At 41.5% G+C, this 20,972-nt stretch overlaps 1 protein-coding gene across 1 annotated transcript in view; it reads left to right on the top strand.

Annotated features, from left to right (window-relative positions):
- The window catches only part of ctxnd1 (cortexin domain containing 1), a 34,672-nt gene extending 14,421 nt beyond the window's left edge, over positions 1-20,251 (top strand). Inside the window, exon 2 of the mRNA XM_085773167.1 lies at positions 19,737-20,251. Coding sequence (XP_085629293.1) covers positions 19,803-19,985 — 183 coding nt within the window. The 5' untranslated portion in view covers positions 19,737-19,802 and the 3' untranslated portion in view covers positions 19,986-20,251. The remainder of the gene's footprint in view (positions 1-19,736) is intronic.
- Positions 20,252-20,972: the final 721 nt, after the last annotated feature.

Here is a 20,972-nt window from a genome sequence, read left to right on the forward strand (position 1 = left end):
TTAAAAATGATTTTGATGCTGCTGGACTCGGACTCAGTGGCCGTAGTCTATGGTGCGCTTCTCACTGGTCCAGTATAAGTAGCTCAGCGGAGCTCCGTTGTGCCGTTGCAGCACATAGATCTTTGTTCAAACTGGGACATTTCCTGGAGCACACGGTGGCAGCAGTTTATTTTTTACCTGCCCAGAGGGAGCTGCTGCTGGATATCAGTGTCTTGAAGATCCTCCCTCCACGCCTTTCTGTTCAACTTCCTCCTTAACAGCTTCAGCATTCACACCCATCTCACGTGTGAGCAGCCGTGTGGAGGTGAGAGAGGAGCTGGATCCAAACATCTTTTCTCCCCTTTTTACACGTGTTACACAGCGCTTGTGTTTGTGCCTCTTGTCACTGAGAGCAACAGAGAGGGTTTCCCTGGGGACACCGACTGAAAATGTGTATTATTGTCCCAGGATTTGAGAATTTTACCTCCTCCCTCTGTGTGATGGCCGCCTTTTCACTCATTTACATTTTTTTAAAGGCATCCTCAACCGAATGATTGTGTGCTTCCAGTAAAAACACTTGTCACACGTAATTAGGATTAAAAATAAAAGTAACTATATTACAGTACTGAAAAAAATTATCAGGGATAATTTAGCAGAATTACATATTGTATTTTTCATTTCTGTATGGACATGTATTTTCCATCTCTCATGCTGATAAACTCCAAAAATCACCAAGATTACAAAAACAATTTTAAATGTCTTTTAAAATTTGAATACTGTGATGACAAAAGAACTGAGGGCTGCAGAGTTCAGAGTTTAACAGAAGAGACTTCACTGTGAGTTCAACAAATAAACCTTTATTTATGTGCAGAACAAGAGAACAAGAGATAGAGGTGAAATCTTATTGGTTCTGGTGAACACCTGCAGTTAGAATCAGATACTATATTGATCCTGAGGGGAAATTAGTTTGAGTTACAGTCGCTCCCTCTGCAAAAGATAAATATAAAAGTTAGAAATTGGGGCACCTTGGTGACTCACCTCATAGATAAATGGATATAAAGATAAATATATCCTTATACAAACATACAATATAGATAAAAATATGAATTAAAATACTCTAAGATTAGAGATATGCAAGGATATGAGCTTTTATACTCCGTCAAATAAGTAAATAAATTGTTGAGCTAATGTCTGGTGAGTTGAAGTCCAAGGTCATGGGTCCATTGGTTCTCTAGTCTAACAGTCTGAGGGACACTTTTATTACACTTTACAATGAAACACATCACAACACCACAACAAATGCGAAACCTGCCTGGATTTGAGTTATGAGAAACATCTACAGGTGAGAGGACAAACTGCTAACTGTTGCTGGAGTCCACAGATGCTAACCTGTCAATCTTCCAGTCCAGCTAAAGATTTTGAAGCTGCAGGTGCTGATGCTGACTCATACCAAAAAGTGATAGTCTGATAGACTGATTTTAGTCTGCTGCAGCCCAAATCAAACCATTTAAGTCTAATACTGTAACTTGTATCTGACTCAAACAGTCATAACACACAATAACTGTAATATCATGTAGGCCTATTGGTATTTTATTATTAGAGGGAAGAATAACCAACCCAGTTGGGGGGCAACCGCCATTCCGACATGCCGCCATTCCGACATTAGGCCCTAATTGTCGGAATGGCAACACTTTACTCTTTAATAAACGTCCCACCATTCCGACAATTTTCGTCCCCTAAGGTCGGAATGGCGGTATTTTTTTCTTTTTTAAACGTGTTGCCTTTCCGACAAATCTTTTAAAAGCCTATATTTTGTAGTGCTGAAATATGACCAAGCCGCTGTCCGCTGTCTCAGTGCTGAAATGAATGACAGCGTGTCACCGCCAGAGAGAGAGAGAGAGAGAGAGAGGGAGAGAGAGAGAGATGCGCGACGGCTCTGACTCTTTCTTTTCTTTTTTCCATGGACCAGCTTTCCTGCTTGTGTACACATTTGTCTTTCATCTTATGACACGCGCAGTCCCTGCAGATTGGCAGCTGATTTGAGAACCTAATGCATATGATTTACTATTGCGCATTTCCTTTTGCTGCTGTAATAATTATACAAATACGATGGAAACTGGTAATAACAAACATGCATGAAAATTACAGAAAGAAGTGTCAGGCAGGGAAGTGAAGTTTTGCTCGGTGCAGAGGGAGAGAGCAGAGCACAGCAGCGGATATTTAGCCTAACTGCTCCACAAAATGACACAAACAGGAGGCAAAAAAGAAAGAAAGAGGCAAACACATAAGCCGTGAGTCTCCTTCGCCGAACCTTTCCAAGCTGACCCATAAACTAGGCAATTAGTCATTATTCTAAAGCCTAAAAAACTCAAAAGACAATCAATCATTTTTTACTGCCATTTTCGATTCAAAAATATGTCAATTTGATAGGCTTTCAAATCACCAAATGATTTGCTGTGAATAATTTCGTTTGTTGTAATGATTGTGAGCATGGACAACGGACGTCTTGTCTGTTGATTACTGTACGCTGACCGAAATGTCATGCAAGCGGAGCTGAACAGGCAGATGCGTAAAACACATATTTTGACTACTTCATGCTGTTGCTATTTTTTTTTTAAAGTTACCTTTCGTTTCCTTTGGATTTTTGTGCGTATTATGAAGCTGTCCTGGTCCATGTTTGTAAGCCTTTTTACCAGGAGTAAATTCCCCAAAGTTGCAACAACTTGTAGTGATACACTGGGTTTTGCCTGGCCATATCTATTGGAGCTGGGGTAGTTGATTTGCAGGTTTGCTCCCCAGGTTTTTTTCATTGTGTATTAGGCCAGGGAAATGATCAATTATCCTTGTGGTTTGCGCACGGGGACGTGCGGACCTGTAATGAATAAATTAATGTTTCTTTTTTGCTGTAAGTTGTGTGCGTAATGCGTAAAAGTGCATTAGTGGGACCGAGGGTTTAAATGGGGAAGTGACGTGGTGAGAGGGGAAGAGAGTGAGAGACACAGTCGGCGTTTGGACGGCTGGCGTGGCGGCAATTCCAAAGCGGCATAGTGGATTATTTTTCCTGGTGGATTACCCTGTGGATCATAAAGGCCCGTTTGGACACCTCACGGCCCGTTTTCACACACACACACACACACACACACACACACACACACACACACACACACACACACACACACACACACACACACACACACACACACACACACACACACACACACACACACACTTGCACACATACTGGTTTCCATGGTTCATGGGGACTAAGTTTGTAATCATCACTTCTGGGGACCACACTGACTGTGCGCTCGCGCACCCCCGCACACACACATACACGCGGGAGGGGGGAGGGCTTTCGGGTTCTGTTGATCTGTGTGTAATTGTTTATTATATGCCGCCTGTGATGGGCGCGTTTTGAGTTCAGTGAAATACAGAGACTAAGACTAAGTAGCGACTTTGTTTATTGCTTCCCTGGACGCACCAGTGGCGCGAGCCTAGGTCCGCCTGCAGCAGGACTGCGTTGTGCCAGTTCCCCTTATATCCTTATTGTAAGGGAAATTGTTACAAACTGACATCGGAGTGTGTGATTGTAAATGGCGAGACTTTGTGTTTGTTTATTTATTAAGCTTCCACTGACTGTATCACATCTTAAAACATGAAAAACAAAAAACAAAACAAAAACGGAAACAAACACACACATACACACACCCTAACCACCGCTCGGAGTAACGCACATTTTCTTATGGAAATTAAAGCCTTGTCGGAATGGCGGGACGAAACTGTCGGAATGGCAGGACGTTTGCATGTCGGAATGGTGGTATGTCTGAATGGTGACATGTCTAAATAGTAGAATGTCGGAATGGCAGTATGTCGGAGTGGCAGCATGTCGGAATGGCAGCATGTAACCCAGACACAAAAAGAAGCTCCCCCTACCAGCCACCCCACCCAACCATTGTGAGGTACAGTAAAATAACTAGCATAAGCAGTGGTTTAACCATGCATTAGATTGTAAACATAAGCAAGCATACATGCAGAAGGGTCAGTGTGCACTAACAGCCAAGATATAAGCAGGTATGCATGAAACATATCAACATACCATGTAGTGGCATGCAATGAAATGTCCAAGCTTAAAAAGAACAGGAACAAAGGAAGAATCCATACTAGGAAATATCATAATATAATACAGGAGCATTGGGGGGCAAACATGCATAAACCAGTTGGAACTAGTTTCCAGTTAGGAGGTACAGTGATTAATTCCAGACAAATAACAAGAGCAACTAGAAGCAGGAGCAGGATGTTTGCAGGTAAGTAAAAATGGATGCTTTGAAGACGTGGGGAGAGGTAATGGTTCTGACTGAGCTGGGAATGATATTCCAATCAGATGGAGCTTTAAATATAAAAGCACCTCTGTCAGTAATGTGTTCGATATCCCTGCATCACTTTTCCTGCTCTATGCTGTAGATGATGGAGGGCAACCACCATTCCGACATCCCACCAGTCCGACATAGGCCAATTGTCTAAATGGCAACACTTAATTTTCTATCAAACATCAACAATTTTTGCCACCTATGGTCAGAATGATGGTATTTCTTTCTTTTTTTAAACATCCTGCCTTTCCAACAATTCCTTTAATAGCGTATTTCTTCCCCAAAAGATTTTGCACTGGTTGGGTTTAGGCAATGAAGAAAGGAGTTGGTTAAGTTGAGTAAAAAGACCAGGTAAGGCTAGACAGGCAGACTAGTCCCTGTCTGCGCTCCGCTCTGCAACCATGTGTGTGTTCCTCTTTCAGCATGTCTTAAAGAAGGGAGTCACCTGTTGAGTAACGTACATTTCCTTATATTGAAAGGCTTGTCGGAATGGTGGGACGTTCGCATGTCGGAATAGCGGTATGTCTATGGTGGGATGTCGGAATGACAGCATGTAACCGCTGTAGATGATAAACAGCCATCCTATTTTAACACTATTAAAGCCCCTCTCTGGTAGGTTAGAGGGGGTAATCATGTCATGTTGAAGGTGATAACAGCGAGATTTCTGTTGGGAGGGGCCTTTAACCCAATGCTGTCAAGGTTGACCACTCTGATGTGCACAGGGGGTCAGTGCTGGAACACCCTGCCTGTCTGCTGAGCACCAGAGCACTTGACATGTAGGGAACTTTATCCATGTTGATATTATCATTACATGATCCGACTCTTCCTTAATTTTTAAAAATGTTTTATTTTGCAGGGTTTATATGAAGTTTAATTTAATATCAATGTGATGTGTTACCATAGTTGAAAAAAAGAGAAAGTGAGCTGCACTACACACACAGACACACACACACACACACACACACACACACACACACACACACACACACACACGACTTTTACAGATGAACAACCCCCAGATCAAACTCAACAGACCACAACATCAGGATTAAACTATGCTGTAGAACTTTTTCACACACGCACATGCGCGCGCACACACACACACACACACACACACACACACACACACACACACACGACTACCTCCCAATGATGCTGTTTGACCCAGATTCTTGCCAAAACCAAACAGGTGTGAAATTAGTTTTGGAGACGAAATGTTTTTATCTGTAACTTGTAACTTCATGTTCTGTTTGGATCGGTGTCACTGAGCCAGGACGAGACCAGGACTCAGATCCATTCGGCCTCAGTGTTTATGTCCAGTTATTTAGCTTCAGGTCTCCACAGTAACTATGTGATAGACTGAAATTCATACAGTAATATAAAGATGAGTAAAGAAATCAATGACAAATCAATGATTTACAGATTTCTGAAGCTCAGCGGGAGCCGAGGTTATGGGAGGTTATTTATGGAGCTGAGACTTACTTGTAGTGCAGTAACAGCAGTGGATTCAATCTGGGTATACATTACTGTAACATACGTACCTCTCTCTTGGTTAAAACAAACCCAGGTTAGTTACTAGTAATTTCAAAATAAGACTTCTTAGCCTCGTAAACCAGCCTCTCGCGGAAATGCATTTCATTTCATTTCTCGGGAGAGTCTGGCCTCATCCCCCCTCTAAGCGTTTGGGGTGGGCGGGAGCTGGGCGGGAGTAGTAGCAAAGACGGTTTAATATCTTTGGTAGTAGCGTTGACAGACAACCCCATTCAGCCAATCAGCAAGTTAGTGTAGTGACGGGGCGTTGCACCAGTTGGTCCCTGATTGGCCAACGTGCTGTGTCAATCACAGCGGGCGACGCTGATTGGCTCGGCCTTCTGAGGGTTTCAGTCCAAACGCTTAGAATGGGGATGAGGCCAGACTCTCCCTCGGAATGAAATGAAATGCACTTCCGCGAGAGGCTGGTTTACGAGGCTAAAGACTTCTTACATCAGGTCAAAAAGTTAGCATATTCTTTTTTGCTTTACCACATCACAGATGTTGAGACACCATTTGAATCATTTGATATAGGATATGGTTTCAACTCTACATGAGATGTCACTCCCAATCTAATGATCATGTGGCTCAGCTCAGGCTATAATATCAGACACAGTTACACTCTAACATAAACCTTGGGGCTGATTGAAGCCTTTAATGACAGTTCACCCCCGGTGCAGTCCACATGAAAAGGGAAATAAGCCCTAGAGACCTAAACTGTATCAGACTGTAAACATGTTTATTTCTGCTGTTTTGTTAGACATTTAAACCTAGGAGTCATTAGTCATTTGTTTTCAGCTCTAGACAACATAAACTATTTTTACACCAGCCTTTGTAAACATGCCCCTGACAAGATGAACCTGTTACCAGGCAAAGATGTTGTTCTGCTTTGATTACTGTAAGAGCAGTTCAGTCACACCTTCCCTCAGATACCAAGAAAAATCAATTTAATGCAGCTAGTGTTTAAAGAGTCAGTCACCTGAAGGGAACACAAACCTATTTTTTTCTCAAATAAACATGCATTTTAACACTCTTATCAGTGTCACTTCTACCACACACATTTTCTGATGCAGTAAACAGCTGAGTAGTTGAATGTAGGTCCTCAGTTGGTAATTTCTTTCAGATCACAGCAAGCCTTAAAGGGGACATATTATGGAAATATCACTTTCTGAAGGCTCTTTAACATATATCTGGGTGTTTGTCTTGCCTTCTGGCCCCAAAATGTGAGAATTGACAAAAACATCTGTGATTTTCAGGCTCCCTAGGTTGAAATCCATGTGGTTGTGCGAGCTGTGTCCCACGATGTCATTAGTTTTCAAATTTGCAATACCACCCCTACATCTGTGTACCTGTGGGGATGGGGCAAGCAGTGGTTCATTTGCATTTAAAGGGACAGGCACTGAAACCAGCCGTTCTGAACAGGGCTGTTTTGAGAGGAAGAAAAGAGCTGTGATGTTTGATCCTTGGGGGATTTTGACCAAAGCATGTCACAGACATGTCTTTAAGACACCTGAGAGCTATTTCAATTTGTGGTAAAAGGGTCAGAATATGTCTCCTTTAATTTACCCACAGTTAACTGCATCACAGTCAACGTTTACATGACACTTTTTATTGCCTTAATCTGACTATAACTGGAAAACTGAAGTGCATGCAAATGCGTTAGTCCGACTAATATCAGAGTTCTCCAACTCTGATTAAGACACCCAGATAATGCCATTAGACTTTGATTTTCTCCAGCCTTAAAGTGCCCATATTATGAAAAATTCACTTTATACTGCTTTTGTTTTCCTGTGGCCTTTCTATGACACCTGGAGGTGAAAAAAGTCTGTTCACTCCCTTAATTGATTGCTACACTTTTTTGAGATCGTGTCTCCAAACGGGCAAATAGGAAGTCTGTCCTACTTGATGTCACAAGGCACCTAAGTCGGAGTGACTCCACCTCCCAGTACTTCCTTATACTCTGCCTGGGCCAGTCTAGAAAAACGTGAGCTCTGCCTACTGACACTTTTCTGGAACAGCACTGTCAGCAACCACGTCAATATTCTCCAGTAGCTTTCTGATGGCTCCTATTTGATCATTCGGAAATCAATGCCCGACCTCATCCCTATTCCCAACGTCAACATTGGCACATCTACCTGTAGCGAAAACCACACCCTCTCCCCGTGACGGCTGTGGAGTGGACATGGTCTACACATCTTATTTGCATTTCAAGCTGCAGACACAGAAATGGCCCATTCGCAGGAGAGCTCTGGAGAGACACTTTTAGATTGCTGAGATGTAGAGCTGCAGATTGATTTGGGGACAATACACTACGAATACAATAGGGTTTCACAACTTAGACCCATGTGAAATGGTTGAAAAACAGCTTAATATGGGACCTTCAATCAGAGTTAAACTAGACAATGCATGTGCGCATGCTCCACACCCTCCATGCTGGCATATAGACCCCGGAACAAAAACATCCAAGAAAGCCGAATGCAGTCACAGGGGAAGAGCCACCACAGTAACACATACATTACGTAAGAGATGAACAAAGCTGTACTGCTGTACTGCTTTGTGCACCGGATGAACTTAGACTCAGTCTGATCTGACTGGTTGTAATCATTTGCTACATCTAAGGCTGAGTCAAAGCCTGTAACTCAATGTAACCTGTGTATGAACTATATTTATGGCCAGAACTGCAAGTAAATGCTGTCAACTATGAGCCGATCACCTCATAGCGAGGGGCAGCAGAGGTAGGGGCTGGTTGGTACCTGTGACTTCATAGTTATGGGATGTTGAGGCACTGGGAAGCTGCAGTGCTGCAGAGCTTCCTGCAGGTCTGTTATCCGCTCCGTCCTCTGGCCGCTGGACTCAAGAACTGTAGCTTTTCCAATGAAGGCTCATTTGCGAGAATTATCGGGGCAGCTTTGTCATTCTCTTCCCCAGCTCCCACTTCAGCCGAGCGCAGCCCGAGGAGGAGAATAGTGAGAGGGCTAAAGGGCGACTCTGACCATCCCCGGAGTGCAGAGCAAACACAGCATTAGCAGAAGGGGGGGGGGGGCACATTGAGGAGACTGACACCAGCTCCCCCCTCTCCCCTCCTCCCATCTGCCTCCACTGAGCACAATGAGGAATCAATGAATGTGGCAAATACAGCAGATGTGTGCTCTCACCGTAGCCTTGTACTTTGTTATTCTCATTCACACGTGTCCCGCTATATTTAGAATATACACACACTGATTTCAGAATAGAAAGTAAAGTACTGTTGCTTTAAATACACAGTCACAGAAATGCTCTAATTAACTGATGCAATAACGACGTTCCCACTGAAAAGTGGTTTTAGGCTTTTAGATGAGAGCATTACATGACAAGAGGCGGCAGAGTAAAATCTTTTTTTTCTTTTTCTTTTCTTTTTTTTTAACAAAACAAGTGATAGAGGAGGAGACATCATTCTTTCTGCTGCAGGCTGGAAATACTTCACGGCCCATCTTACTTCTTCTTACTACTTAAGTCCAACATGCTTCCAGACATTTGCCAGATGGATTAAACTGTGGTGCAGTAGTTAGCACTGTCGCCTCACACCAAGAAGCTTCTGGGTTCAATCCTGCTGTTTGAGTTTGCATGTTCTCACTCAGTACGTTTACATGACACTTGAAAAAAACGAATTTTTGCCTTAATCCGACTATAACTGGACAACTGAAGTGCATGTAAACACCTTAGTCCGACTGAAATCGGAGTTCTCCAACTCCGATTAAGACACCCAGATAATGCGATTGGAATTCGATTTTCTCATCGTTATGTATACGCCTTAGTCGGAGTATAACTGGACAATGCATGTGCGCATGCTCCACAACAGTAGAGACGGCACCAAGTGGAGCAGAGAAGCCGCCTGAACCCGGCAAAGTAAAGAAAAAAACCCAACATCAGCGCCGATTCAATGCATTTCACACAGCGCGACCAGCAAGAGTATTTTATTTTTAAAAAAGAGAGAGAGAGAGAAAATCCTATTCTTAGCGCGAATCCGGCCCAGACTGGCGCGTCTGGTCGGGAACTGCAGTTGAGAATTTATTATTAAGTTATTCGGTTTTCTCAGTTGCATGTAAATTGAGACAAGGACAGAAGTCCGACTTGACGCCAAAATCAAATTTTGAGCATAGCTCGATTAAGCTCTGCATGTAAACGTACTGACTGTGCCTGCGTGGGCTCTCTCTGGGTTGTCTGGCTTCCTCCTGCCAGCCTGCACATATAGCCAATGGATGGATGGAGATTAGACTGGGAAATGTGTTAGATTAATGTAATGTAATGTAACATGTTCTTTTGTTGTGAGGGGAGGGGGATGTTCAGTTACAGCTGTGAGCTCCCTCAATGTATAAATATATTGTAGCCCCTCATATATACAACGGAGTATTAGGGCCACATTAACAAATAAAAAAATCACAAACTTCAAGAATTAAGTCGTACATTTACGACTTTATTCTTGTAATGTTATGACTTTTTTCTCGTAGGAAATGTACGACTTTATTCTCGTAAATTTACGACTTTATTCTCAAAGTCTGTTTTTTTTTTCTCAATGTGGCCCTAATACTCCTTCGTAATAATGATATACTGTATAGGTCATAGTTACATTTCTGTATGGACAAGTACATTCCTTCTCTGACTGTGAATGCTGACAAACTCCAAAAATCATCAAGATTTAAAAAACGATTTCAAATTTCTTTTAAATTTGAATACTGTGATGACGAAAGAACTGATGCCCATATCCAGATTTTGAGCACTGAGGGCTGCAGAGTTCAAGTACAGAGTTTAACAGAAGGGACTTCACTTTGACTTCACCAATAAACCTTTATTACTATGTGCAGAACAAGAGAGCAAGAGATAGAGGTGAAATCTGATTGGTTCTGGTGAACACCTGCATGGATTTAGAATCAGATACTTTATTGATCCTGAGGGGAAATTAGTTTGAGTTACAGTCGCTCCCTCTGCAAAAGATAGAGACTAGATAAAGATGAATATAAAAGTAAGAAATAGGGGCACCTTGGTGACTCAGATAAATGGATATGAAGATAAATATATCCTTATACAAACATACAATATATAAAAAATAATAACTTCTCCCTATATATAGAGAGAGAGTCAAATAAGTAAATAAATTGTGGAGAGTTAAAGTCCTAGGTCATCAGTCTACTGGCTCTTTACTCTAACAGTCTCAGGGACACTTTTATTACAGGGAGGGAGCAAGAGAACTTAGAATGAATGAGGCATAAAGATTATGTTTTTCATAAACCGCTGCTTGGATTCAGAAATAGAGAAAACACAGGAACATGAATAAAACATTTCATTTCCTTAGATCTATGTTTTATTTTTCTACTTGGATTCAGTGTGAGCCCAGCAGAGTCAGAGGTCAGCTCCTGTCAGTCTCCTGCAGCAGATATTTCCACATTGGCCTTTTGTTTTGTTGCCTTTCACTTTTATTTTTTAATCTCCTCTCCTCTCAGCCTTCCTGAACGCTGCCTCTCCCTTTCCTCCCTCATTTCTTTTCCTCCCCTTTATTTCCTCCACCGCTCCCCTGGTCTGGCAGATGGGCTGTGATGAATGGGAGCGCTCACCACAAATTTTCACCCCCCGTGGATCTGGAGAGAACCAGGGAGGGGGGGGGGTGGTGAAGGGGGGATTACTGCAGCACCCACCGGAGTCTGACTGTGGTGGACTTCAGTCCCACTTTGCATTTCCCCCCCCAAAAAATTCACGTCATGCATGATTCCTCCTCGAACCCTCAGTTGTTGCAGGACCAGCTTTTTCTTTGTTCTAATCTCAGTTTTTAGTTTTGCATTGAACAAAATAGAAACATGTATCAAACTACATCCTGAAAACAGTCCCATACAGTAGCCTCAGCTGGCTCATGATCTGTATTACATTTAAATGAGATGAGATGAATGTGTAATAGATCACACAAATGAAAGCAGCGATGAGTTTTTCTTCAGGTGCTGTACGATAACACACACCTTTGTCTTTGTGTGTGTGTTTTTCTGTCCAAGTAAACACTGACTGACTGAACTAGAAACTTCGGTAACACTTTACAATAAGGGTTCCTTAATTAACGTTAGTTAGTACATTACTAAGCATTAATATATAAACTAATGTGTTAATTAATGCTGAGTAATGCGTATATAATGATAACTGATTGCATTATTTAACTTTTATTATTACTTAATAATTTATTAACTAACATTGAGTAGTAAACATTAATTAACTGCTTACTAGGCTACATTAATTAATGTGTTTCCTAATAAGTAATACATAATAATGATTGTTAGAATATCTGTAAACAGTTAATTAATGCTTAATAATGTACTTACTAACGTTAATTAGGGGACCCTTATTGTAAAGTGTGACTGAAACTTCTTTCTGGTGATGTTGTGAATGAGTGACTAGTTGAATTCTCCTCTAAGTTTATCTTTGTTCTAACCATTGATCTGGTCTCTCTCTGGGCTTTATGACTTAGAAATAGAATGAATGGTATTATTACATCACACCACACCATACCACACCTGATTTATGATTTAATCTGATTTTCCCTCAACACAAATGACAAAAAAACAAAGGAATTATTCAAATAAGTTTATGGCTCAGTAGCTCATAGCTCGATCGTCTTCGACATGTTGATGATGCCAGACTTTTTCCACTGTACGGCTCCACATCTTTGGTGAATTTGTCCATAATACTGATTTATCACCCAGCTCTAGTTGCTCAAAATACATTTAAATGAGCAGCTGATCATAGAGAATGAGTCTTGAAACTGATGGTTTGCTGCCGAGGCAGTCATGAGCAAAGATGTCTGGATGAGTCACATCAGATGAGAACTGAATGCAGCTACAGGGACGGCACAGTCGGTCTGTTGGCTTATCACATCTGCATAGATAAACACTACATGGATTTTCATGGAGTGATGACAGAAATTCAAATGTCAGTGTGATAAAAGGTGAAGTCATATTTATATGTATGTTTATGATAGCAATATAGATTTACACATGTTCATGTTCTCATTTATTTCTTTAAGCATGACTTACTGTACATCTTATGTACATGAACATATTCATTTCATAATAATATTACATGACTTGTATCAATATTAGCATGCACTGTATAGATAGAACATGTGGGTATATTATACATATTGGTGAAAATATGAAATGTTTGATAAGCATATGACATATAATGTACACTGTTGCCCATGTAGTTGGAATATATGTATATATATATATATATATATATATATATATATATATATACATATATATATATTACCTCTTCTCATGAAATGATTGTGACAATGTGATTTATTCTTGATAGATAAAGTGTATATCTTCTCAAAACTTTATCGATCAGTGTCTTCCAAACACTTCACTGTGAAAATTAAACTGAGGTTAACCTTTATAAAAAGTAATAAGAGGAATGTTTCTGAAAACAAAATATTTCTAATTTTATGGGCAACAGTTCGTATGAAAATTCAATCCATATTCTTAAATCAGACTTGGGTTTGGGGGTTTCTTCAGTTCTCCTGCTCTGACAGAACAGTTCCTAGCTGAACGTCCTCTAAGTCACACTTATGTCAAGCTGTGTCCCGCTGTCTAACTGACACACTCCACATCCTCCCCATGGAAGAGACTTTATCACTCAACATGTGTGTGTGTGTGTGTGTGTGTGTGTGTGTGTGTGTGTGTGTGTGTGTGTGTGTGTGTGTGTGTGTGTGTGTGTGTGCCAGCAGGTCTCTCACTGTGATTGCAGCTTGTTAATCACTCCAGTCAATTATAGGATGGCTGCTGGTTGGGTGTCATCATATAGCCTACTGTATTGCAGCTTAAGCGATAACACACACACACACAGCTTCACCAGTTCTCTCTCTTCTCCTGCCTTAACCAGCAAATTGACTTCTCAGCTCCGTTTGGATTCATGCATCAGCAAATTTACAAGTCTGTCAATCTAAAGCTTGCCCTGAATTACATTCTGCTGTTGTAGTCTCAGAACAGCAGCCACTATAATTTCAAAAATCAAATTGAGCCTGGAAGCGAGTGGTGCTCTACACTGCATCTAACTCTGAGTTATAATGTATATCCAAACACTAAAAACATTACACAGGAAGAAGCAAAAGCAGGTATGAAACTTAAAGGTATAATGTGTAGGAATTCCCCATTCCATATCTCGGTTGCATATCGGAACGTATTCTTGATGTTGCATTCATGTGAAATCGGGCAGACATCAGACAGACAACAGACGCTGCATGTAACAGGATAAACAAGCGTCTATGTAAACAAGTGGTTGGCCAGCACGAGGCAGAACAATACAGGCATGACAATATGTTGTCATGGTGATGTCGTATTGTTTACCTGACCCACGTTTCTCTCGTCGAGTAAAATGACATCCGGTTGGTTTGCCGACGGCCGTCTGCCTGACTGCACCTGAATGCAACATCAGTGCCTCCGTCCTTCCTCACACTACACAGTGGTGACAGTTTTAACAGGCGCTACCTGGAAAACGTTCTCCCCGAGCCAACAGCTTCGGTGAGTTTCTATGGTTACCTACGGACGGTCACGCTGCCACTGAATGTAAAAAATGCCGATGCAACATGGAAGCCTCGGTTCGGTGCGTTGCCCACTTAACAGTATGTATTTGTAACGACTTGTAACAACTCATACTAAGGTATGAGAAACCTTTCATTTGTATGCGGGTGTGATTCGACTTCAGTGAAATACGTATTTATGAAAGACATATTTGATTTTTGCTAATAAAAAGCCAAATAAGTTACACACTGGGGCTTTAATGACATGGAATTTGTTAAACTTGAACTAGAGATGTTCAGATCTTACCCAGAGTCAGGCTGCAACTTCCTAGATGACTCACTCACCCTTAATTGCCATCACTGCTATTTAGATGTAATGTTACAACTGCAGCAATATGAGATCAGTGAAGACAAGGCAAGGCAAGGCAAGGCAAGGCAAGGCAATTTTATTTGTATAGCTCATTTTTACAAACAGTTTGAAGCCAATCCATTTCAAAGCAAATAGTATGAACAGAATAATCAAAACAACCAGAACATATCACTGAGTCATTTTCAGAGAAAGAAAACTTCAGGGGAAGTGATCAGGGTCAGGGTGAGGACACACTCTGCTCAGAGTGTGTTTTACACAGGGACTTAAGTTTTTCCTCAATCGTTCTGACTCATTTTTCAAAACTTTACATTCTCTAAACTGTATTCTGTTATAATCTGAGCCAAGCTGGGGGAAATGTAAAGAGACTTTCATCTTGATAGCCATAAAATACATTATGATTATGACTGCCAACAAATGACTAAATCTTTGTGAAGAAGAAAAGCAAAAAACCCATAACAATAGAAACATATTTAAGTAAAAAGTTAAAGGTAGTGTATATGTGATTTTCCTAAAAAATAAAACAAAGACTTATACAAAAGAAATGCTTCATCCTCACCTATGGGCTGTTTCTAAATCTTTGGGAAATCAGGAAGGGGGTGAATGTGGAGAATTGTACTTACTCTTTTGCACACAAGTGCTGAAACAAATGAGAAATGAGAAATCTGTTGTGAATAATAAACTACTTGTTCAGGGGTTTGAGCTCTTTTTTTATTTTTAATTTGAGAATCAAACCAAAGCAAACCAGAAAGACTGTAAAGGAGATCACAGATTTCCTCAGGCAGGTTGTTCCAGCTGAGTTTAGGGACCCTGACTACAAACTCTATCCCTCTTCTGTGTTCAGCTGGGCCCCTGGGGCAGACAGAGGGCCTTTGCTCCAGGATCTCAGGTTAGATCCTGGTGAGTCTGAGAGATGTAATGGAATCTATTCTACAACGTACTGGGAGCCAGAGGCTGAACAGCAGTGATGTGAACACGTCTCTTGCTTTTAATCCTCGAAGCAGAGTGAGACAAGTAGAAAGACTGTTGCTGTGGTCCAGATGTGATTAGATCTAAGTGTGTACAATGGTCTCTGTGTCTTTAAAGGAGACATATTGTGCCCCTTTTCCACAAATTGAAATAGTTCCCAGGTATCTTAAAGACATGTCTGTGACATGCTTTGGTCAAAATACCTCAAGGATCAAACATCACAACTCTGTTTTCATCCACTCAAAACAGCCCTGTTCAGAACGGCTGGTTTCAGTGCCTGTCCCTTTAAATGCAAATGAGCCACTGCTTGCCCCGCCCCACCCCTTCTACTGGTACCAGGTAGGGGTGGGATTATGCAAATCCAAAAGCTAGTTACATCACTGGAAGACAACTGAGGGAACAGCTCATATAGAACCACATGGATTTCTACCTAGGGAGCCTGAACATTACAGATTTTATTGTCAATTCTCACATTTGGGGGCCAGAAGGCAAGACAAACACCCAAATAAAGAGCCTTCAAACGTGATATTTTCATAATATGTCCCCTTTAAAAGTTAAAAAAAAAAAAGGTGGAATACTTAGATTGCTCCAATTTATTCCTGTACTGAAGAAGTATTCATTAACACAGAGAAGTGTCACATCATCACAGCAGGAGCTCATCAGGATTTACACACTCTACATCCCTCGCTGTCACACTACATTACCTCACAGTAACCACTTGTGTGGCGACCAGTGAAGTGTGGAAACACTGTAGAACACAATATGAAACACAATGCTGTCAGTAACAATGCAGGAAAACCTGACAAAGTACACTTTAGCCTATAACTATGGTGCATGATGGGAAATCTCTCCCAAACTGAGGACACTGCAGTATCTTATTAACAGCCTCTTGGTGTTTTCTTTAACATAATTTTTACCTGTTTGCTGCCGTTGAACATCATAAGTAACTGCACATGAAAGGCTCCTCAGACTTTCAGAGGTGTAAAGTCATCCATATTTTTACATTATGGATGCAGCTCTGTATATAAATCATTGAATGAAGTAGCAATCCACTTGTTCCTACACACATTTTCAAATTTTCTCTGTGTATGCTTTGATAAATGAGGCCCCTACAGTACCACCCACCATAACCAACCACACTTCTCCTCTGTGGCCACCACTGTTAACAGAGGAGACAGATGAGGGGAGGGAAACCTGGTGAAGAAGACTGAGGCACATGCACCCTCTGGCTTTCAGTTTCTCCTCTTTAAGTGAAGCACATTTAATCAGCTCTGTCCTCACTTAATGAAATAGAAGTGTACATGCTTTATTTATTTCTGTCAGTAATTTCAAATGGACTTGAGGGGGAGCAACCGAATGGAATCAGAGAAGTTACAGTCCAGAAGATGTATTTTGTAATGGATTGAAGTGGAAGTTTACTGGAATTCAGAGATTAATCCTTGCCTTGCTTTGCTACTTATCTTCTGTCACTGTGGCTCAGAATAACAGGAGAAATAAGAAGTAAAACCGCCATCATTTTTTTATTTGACAAATACTCTGCACACTGTTAAAAAGTGTCCCAGGATTATGAATGCAACATTTCATTATACTCCTCTCACCCATCTTCTCTCTGCCTTTACAGCAGAAACAGATTATATTGTTTATATATGTTTTAAGTGCATCTCATCAAAAAAAGCAAAACATTCTCACTTTTGCTGACAAAATAATGATTAATTGTTCGCCTTAATTATCGCCTTATCGCATTGGCCTTGCTTAAATTGGTAATTATTAAACCCTCCACACACCTTATTCCGGAAGTAACATTTTATAGCTTCACTGATGGCACCATTAGCAGAGAAGCTGGTGCTTGAGAGATGTTGTACAGAGTCTAGGGACAGTGACACAAGTGAATGATAAAGTAGTGAAATGATTAGTGAAACAAACAGCAGCCAACCTGGTCTCTATGAGGATTTACTGACCAACCTGCACATGCATGATCTTGGTTCAGCAAGACAATCACGTCTATGGTGGACTGCTTCATAGAGCTATCAGCATTCTGCCTGGATCAGCTAGTCCCAGCCCTTTGACTACTTCTCTCCTCCTCTCTTTACTCATGCATATACACTATTTCAATGCAGCCAAAATTCCCAGCAAAAGTGTTGTGTGTGTTGCTGATGTCTGCAGGCTGGATAAGTGGCATTAGTTGGATAAGAAAAAATGTCTGGAAAACTGAGGATGTAGACAAAGGAAGTATGAAATACTGTAGTAATTAGTGTTAGACAAGCTGTCAACACCCTGCAGTTACAGAGCTGTACTAGTTTCTTTCTATGGAAAATAATAACATTTATTCCAAAAAGTAGTTACATCTGTTAAGTCTGAGAAGTCAGTTCTAGAGCCAACACCACGTTTACACCTTGCATTAACACTGCATCTCGTATCCAGATTGTATCTGGATACAATCTGACTGGATAGCATTTACACCTGGCATTGATATGTGTCTCCAGTGTTGAGATCAGATTACATATTTGCGTGGGTAAATTAAAAAAAGAAAACAGAAAATAAATAGTAAAAGAAGAAGACAAAATTGCTCGAACACTCTCATCGCACCAGATTAAAAGGAGACACTTGGTCTTCCTCACTCCATCCACAAGTATCCACAATAGTGGGGTTTCCATCCACCTATAATTCTTATTTGCATTTTCAAAATTTGCGAGAAAAAACCCCCAAAAAAACACTTGGTTCCCAAATCCCAAATCCCAAATTCAAAAAAGGCAGAAATTTTGCAAAAAAAGTTTTTATGCTTGGAGGGGGTGGATTTGTCAGCGTATTGTTTATTGCAACTTTTTTCAATGGAAACAGGTTTTGAGGATAAACAATGGCCGACGCCGTTCACACCACAGTTTCCCAGAATGCAGTGGCATATTTTGCTGTAAAACAGGCAAAAAGCTGTTTTATTTCCCGCTGCAGCGCTGTTATTCCGTCACTTTATTAAGCTTCCGTATTTTTTCATGCAAGAAAGTAACTATTTAGATCCCCCATGTGTGGTTAGTTTATCCAAATGACGGCTGTTTAGAAGATTGCTACAATGTGTTTTGGAGAAGTGAAGCTCCACCTGTGGAGCAGCGACTGGTCATCAGAGGCAGCAGCCCTGCTGCTCAGCCGGTCAACCTGCGTCGTCATCCCGGGGGGAGAAAACGATTGCTAATGAACTTACCCACAGGTCTTCTCCCAATAATCACAAAATAATAACGAATGGAAACGGGCATAAATTCGCATTTCCTTTTTGCACATTTTCACAAAATTCACTCGAAAATTTCGATACATTTGGATGGAAACCTGACTAATGTTTTCCATAGCTTCTAACGTTGACCGTAGCTATCCACCAGGTTAGTTGGTTTTGGAAACCGTATTTCGCATTGCTGTATGACGTATTTCCGCAGGTGCAGTTGTATGCAGATGCAGGATGCATTTACACTTGTGTTCAATGTTGTCACAATGCATCCCTGACCACCTTCAGAGGTGGTTCGACACACTCAATGTGTCTTGGGTGCATTTACACCTATACTTTCATGTGGTCAAGCACTATCTGATTGCGATCAGATCAATGAAAACGCATGTTAATGCCAGGTGTAAACGGGGTGAATGGTGTTGAATCATTGGGGCCAAACCGCTGTGCTAGAGCCACCCAGTGCAGACAGATCTCTCATCTTGTGGCATTTGGGTGTTGATCAGCCAGTCTGGAGTTACAGAGCTATTCATAAGGCTTCTAGCTGAAATATATTGCAACATAACCACAAAACTTGCCTCATTTCCCCGGTGGGATGTATAAAGTTTCTTCTATTCTATTCTATGCTGTTTGGGGTGTGGGGAGCAGAGTGATGGAAGCAGTGATTACAGAAGGCTGCTGTTCCGCTCTGATGGGAAACCAACTGTTTTTGAGGGACAGAAAAAGATAGAAAGCTCTATGTGACTTGACACATTCTTCTCCCTCTGCCTGCGCATCCAGCAGGATCTTCAGGATGAAAGCGCGTGTGGGCGTGTCTGAGGACATCGGCAGCGGACAACACCAGTCATGGAGGTGGAGGGCACAGCGGAGCCGGCCTTCGTGGACGTGGACCAGGGCCTGACTCTGGCCTGCATCGCCTTCCTCTGCCTGCTGCTGGTGGCCATGATCATACGCTGCGCCAAGGTGATTATGGACCCCTACAGCGCCATCCCCACCTCCACATGGGAGGAGCAGCACCTGGATGACTGACATACCCAAAAGCATGCATATGCATACCACGCAAATATGTGTTCCACCAGGCAAACCATACGCACGGACAGAGAATGGTTCTTCAAGGGTTCTGTAGTGTGGCGCTGATGATGTATGAAACCTTAATGACTCCACAAGCCATTTCATTTCCAAAATGAAAAAAGACAAGCAAGAGAATAACCTGGTAAATCAGAATGAAATGAAATATTTATCTTTAATTTTCATTTTACAGTGATAAAGAAGCAGTGAAGAGTGCACGTCTTCTCTTACTGCACTCTTTCACATTATAAACTGGCTCTGCTACGGCACAAGTCTGAAGAACCATTCCTGAAACTCTCAGAAATTGATTTTCAGTGTTTCACTGTATTGATCTGTAATGAAGAGCATTCTGTGGCAGAGGAGGTAGAAAAGCCTTCTCCGGTTCATTTTTAGAGAAATACATTACAATTCAGGCCCGAGCACGGAGCTGCTGGGACGCTTTCTGCTGACTAAGCCATCGATGGAGTGACACTATCACAGCTAAAGAGTAAAGCACACAAACTCTGCTTTTTTTTTTTGTATCTACCTAGAGATGTCTTCAGGAGCCCAGGGTGGAGGGGGCTGCCTTACATTCCTGTTGGACTGACAAACACAATCAAGTCATGGCAAGTGGACGCCAGCCTTTGACTGACCGCACTTTCCCTTTACATCTGCAGACAGCTGCAGATACAAATTAGCAGATGAGGAACGTGATGGAGAAGCTCTGAGGCAGCAGAATCAGGATTTGCTTTGTAACTTTGCACAAGACTGAAAAAATTGAGCAAAAAGCACCAATGTCCCACAAAGAGACGTTTCATGAGAAAAATAGGAACATTAAAAAAAAGTATTTTATCCATAGTCTCAGATTGTTGCATAATTCCAGTTCATTCCGTTGATATCTCTGTAGTTTGTCAGTCTACTTGGTGTTCTTAAAGGAAATGCCAGATTAATTGCTGAGATATGAGAACA

Source organism: Trachurus japonicus, chromosome 3, assembly GCF_045865225.1.
Source record: "Trachurus japonicus isolate A0001 chromosome 3, Traja_1.0".
Lineage (NCBI taxonomy): Eukaryota > Metazoa > Chordata > Actinopteri > Carangiformes > Carangidae > Trachurus > Trachurus japonicus.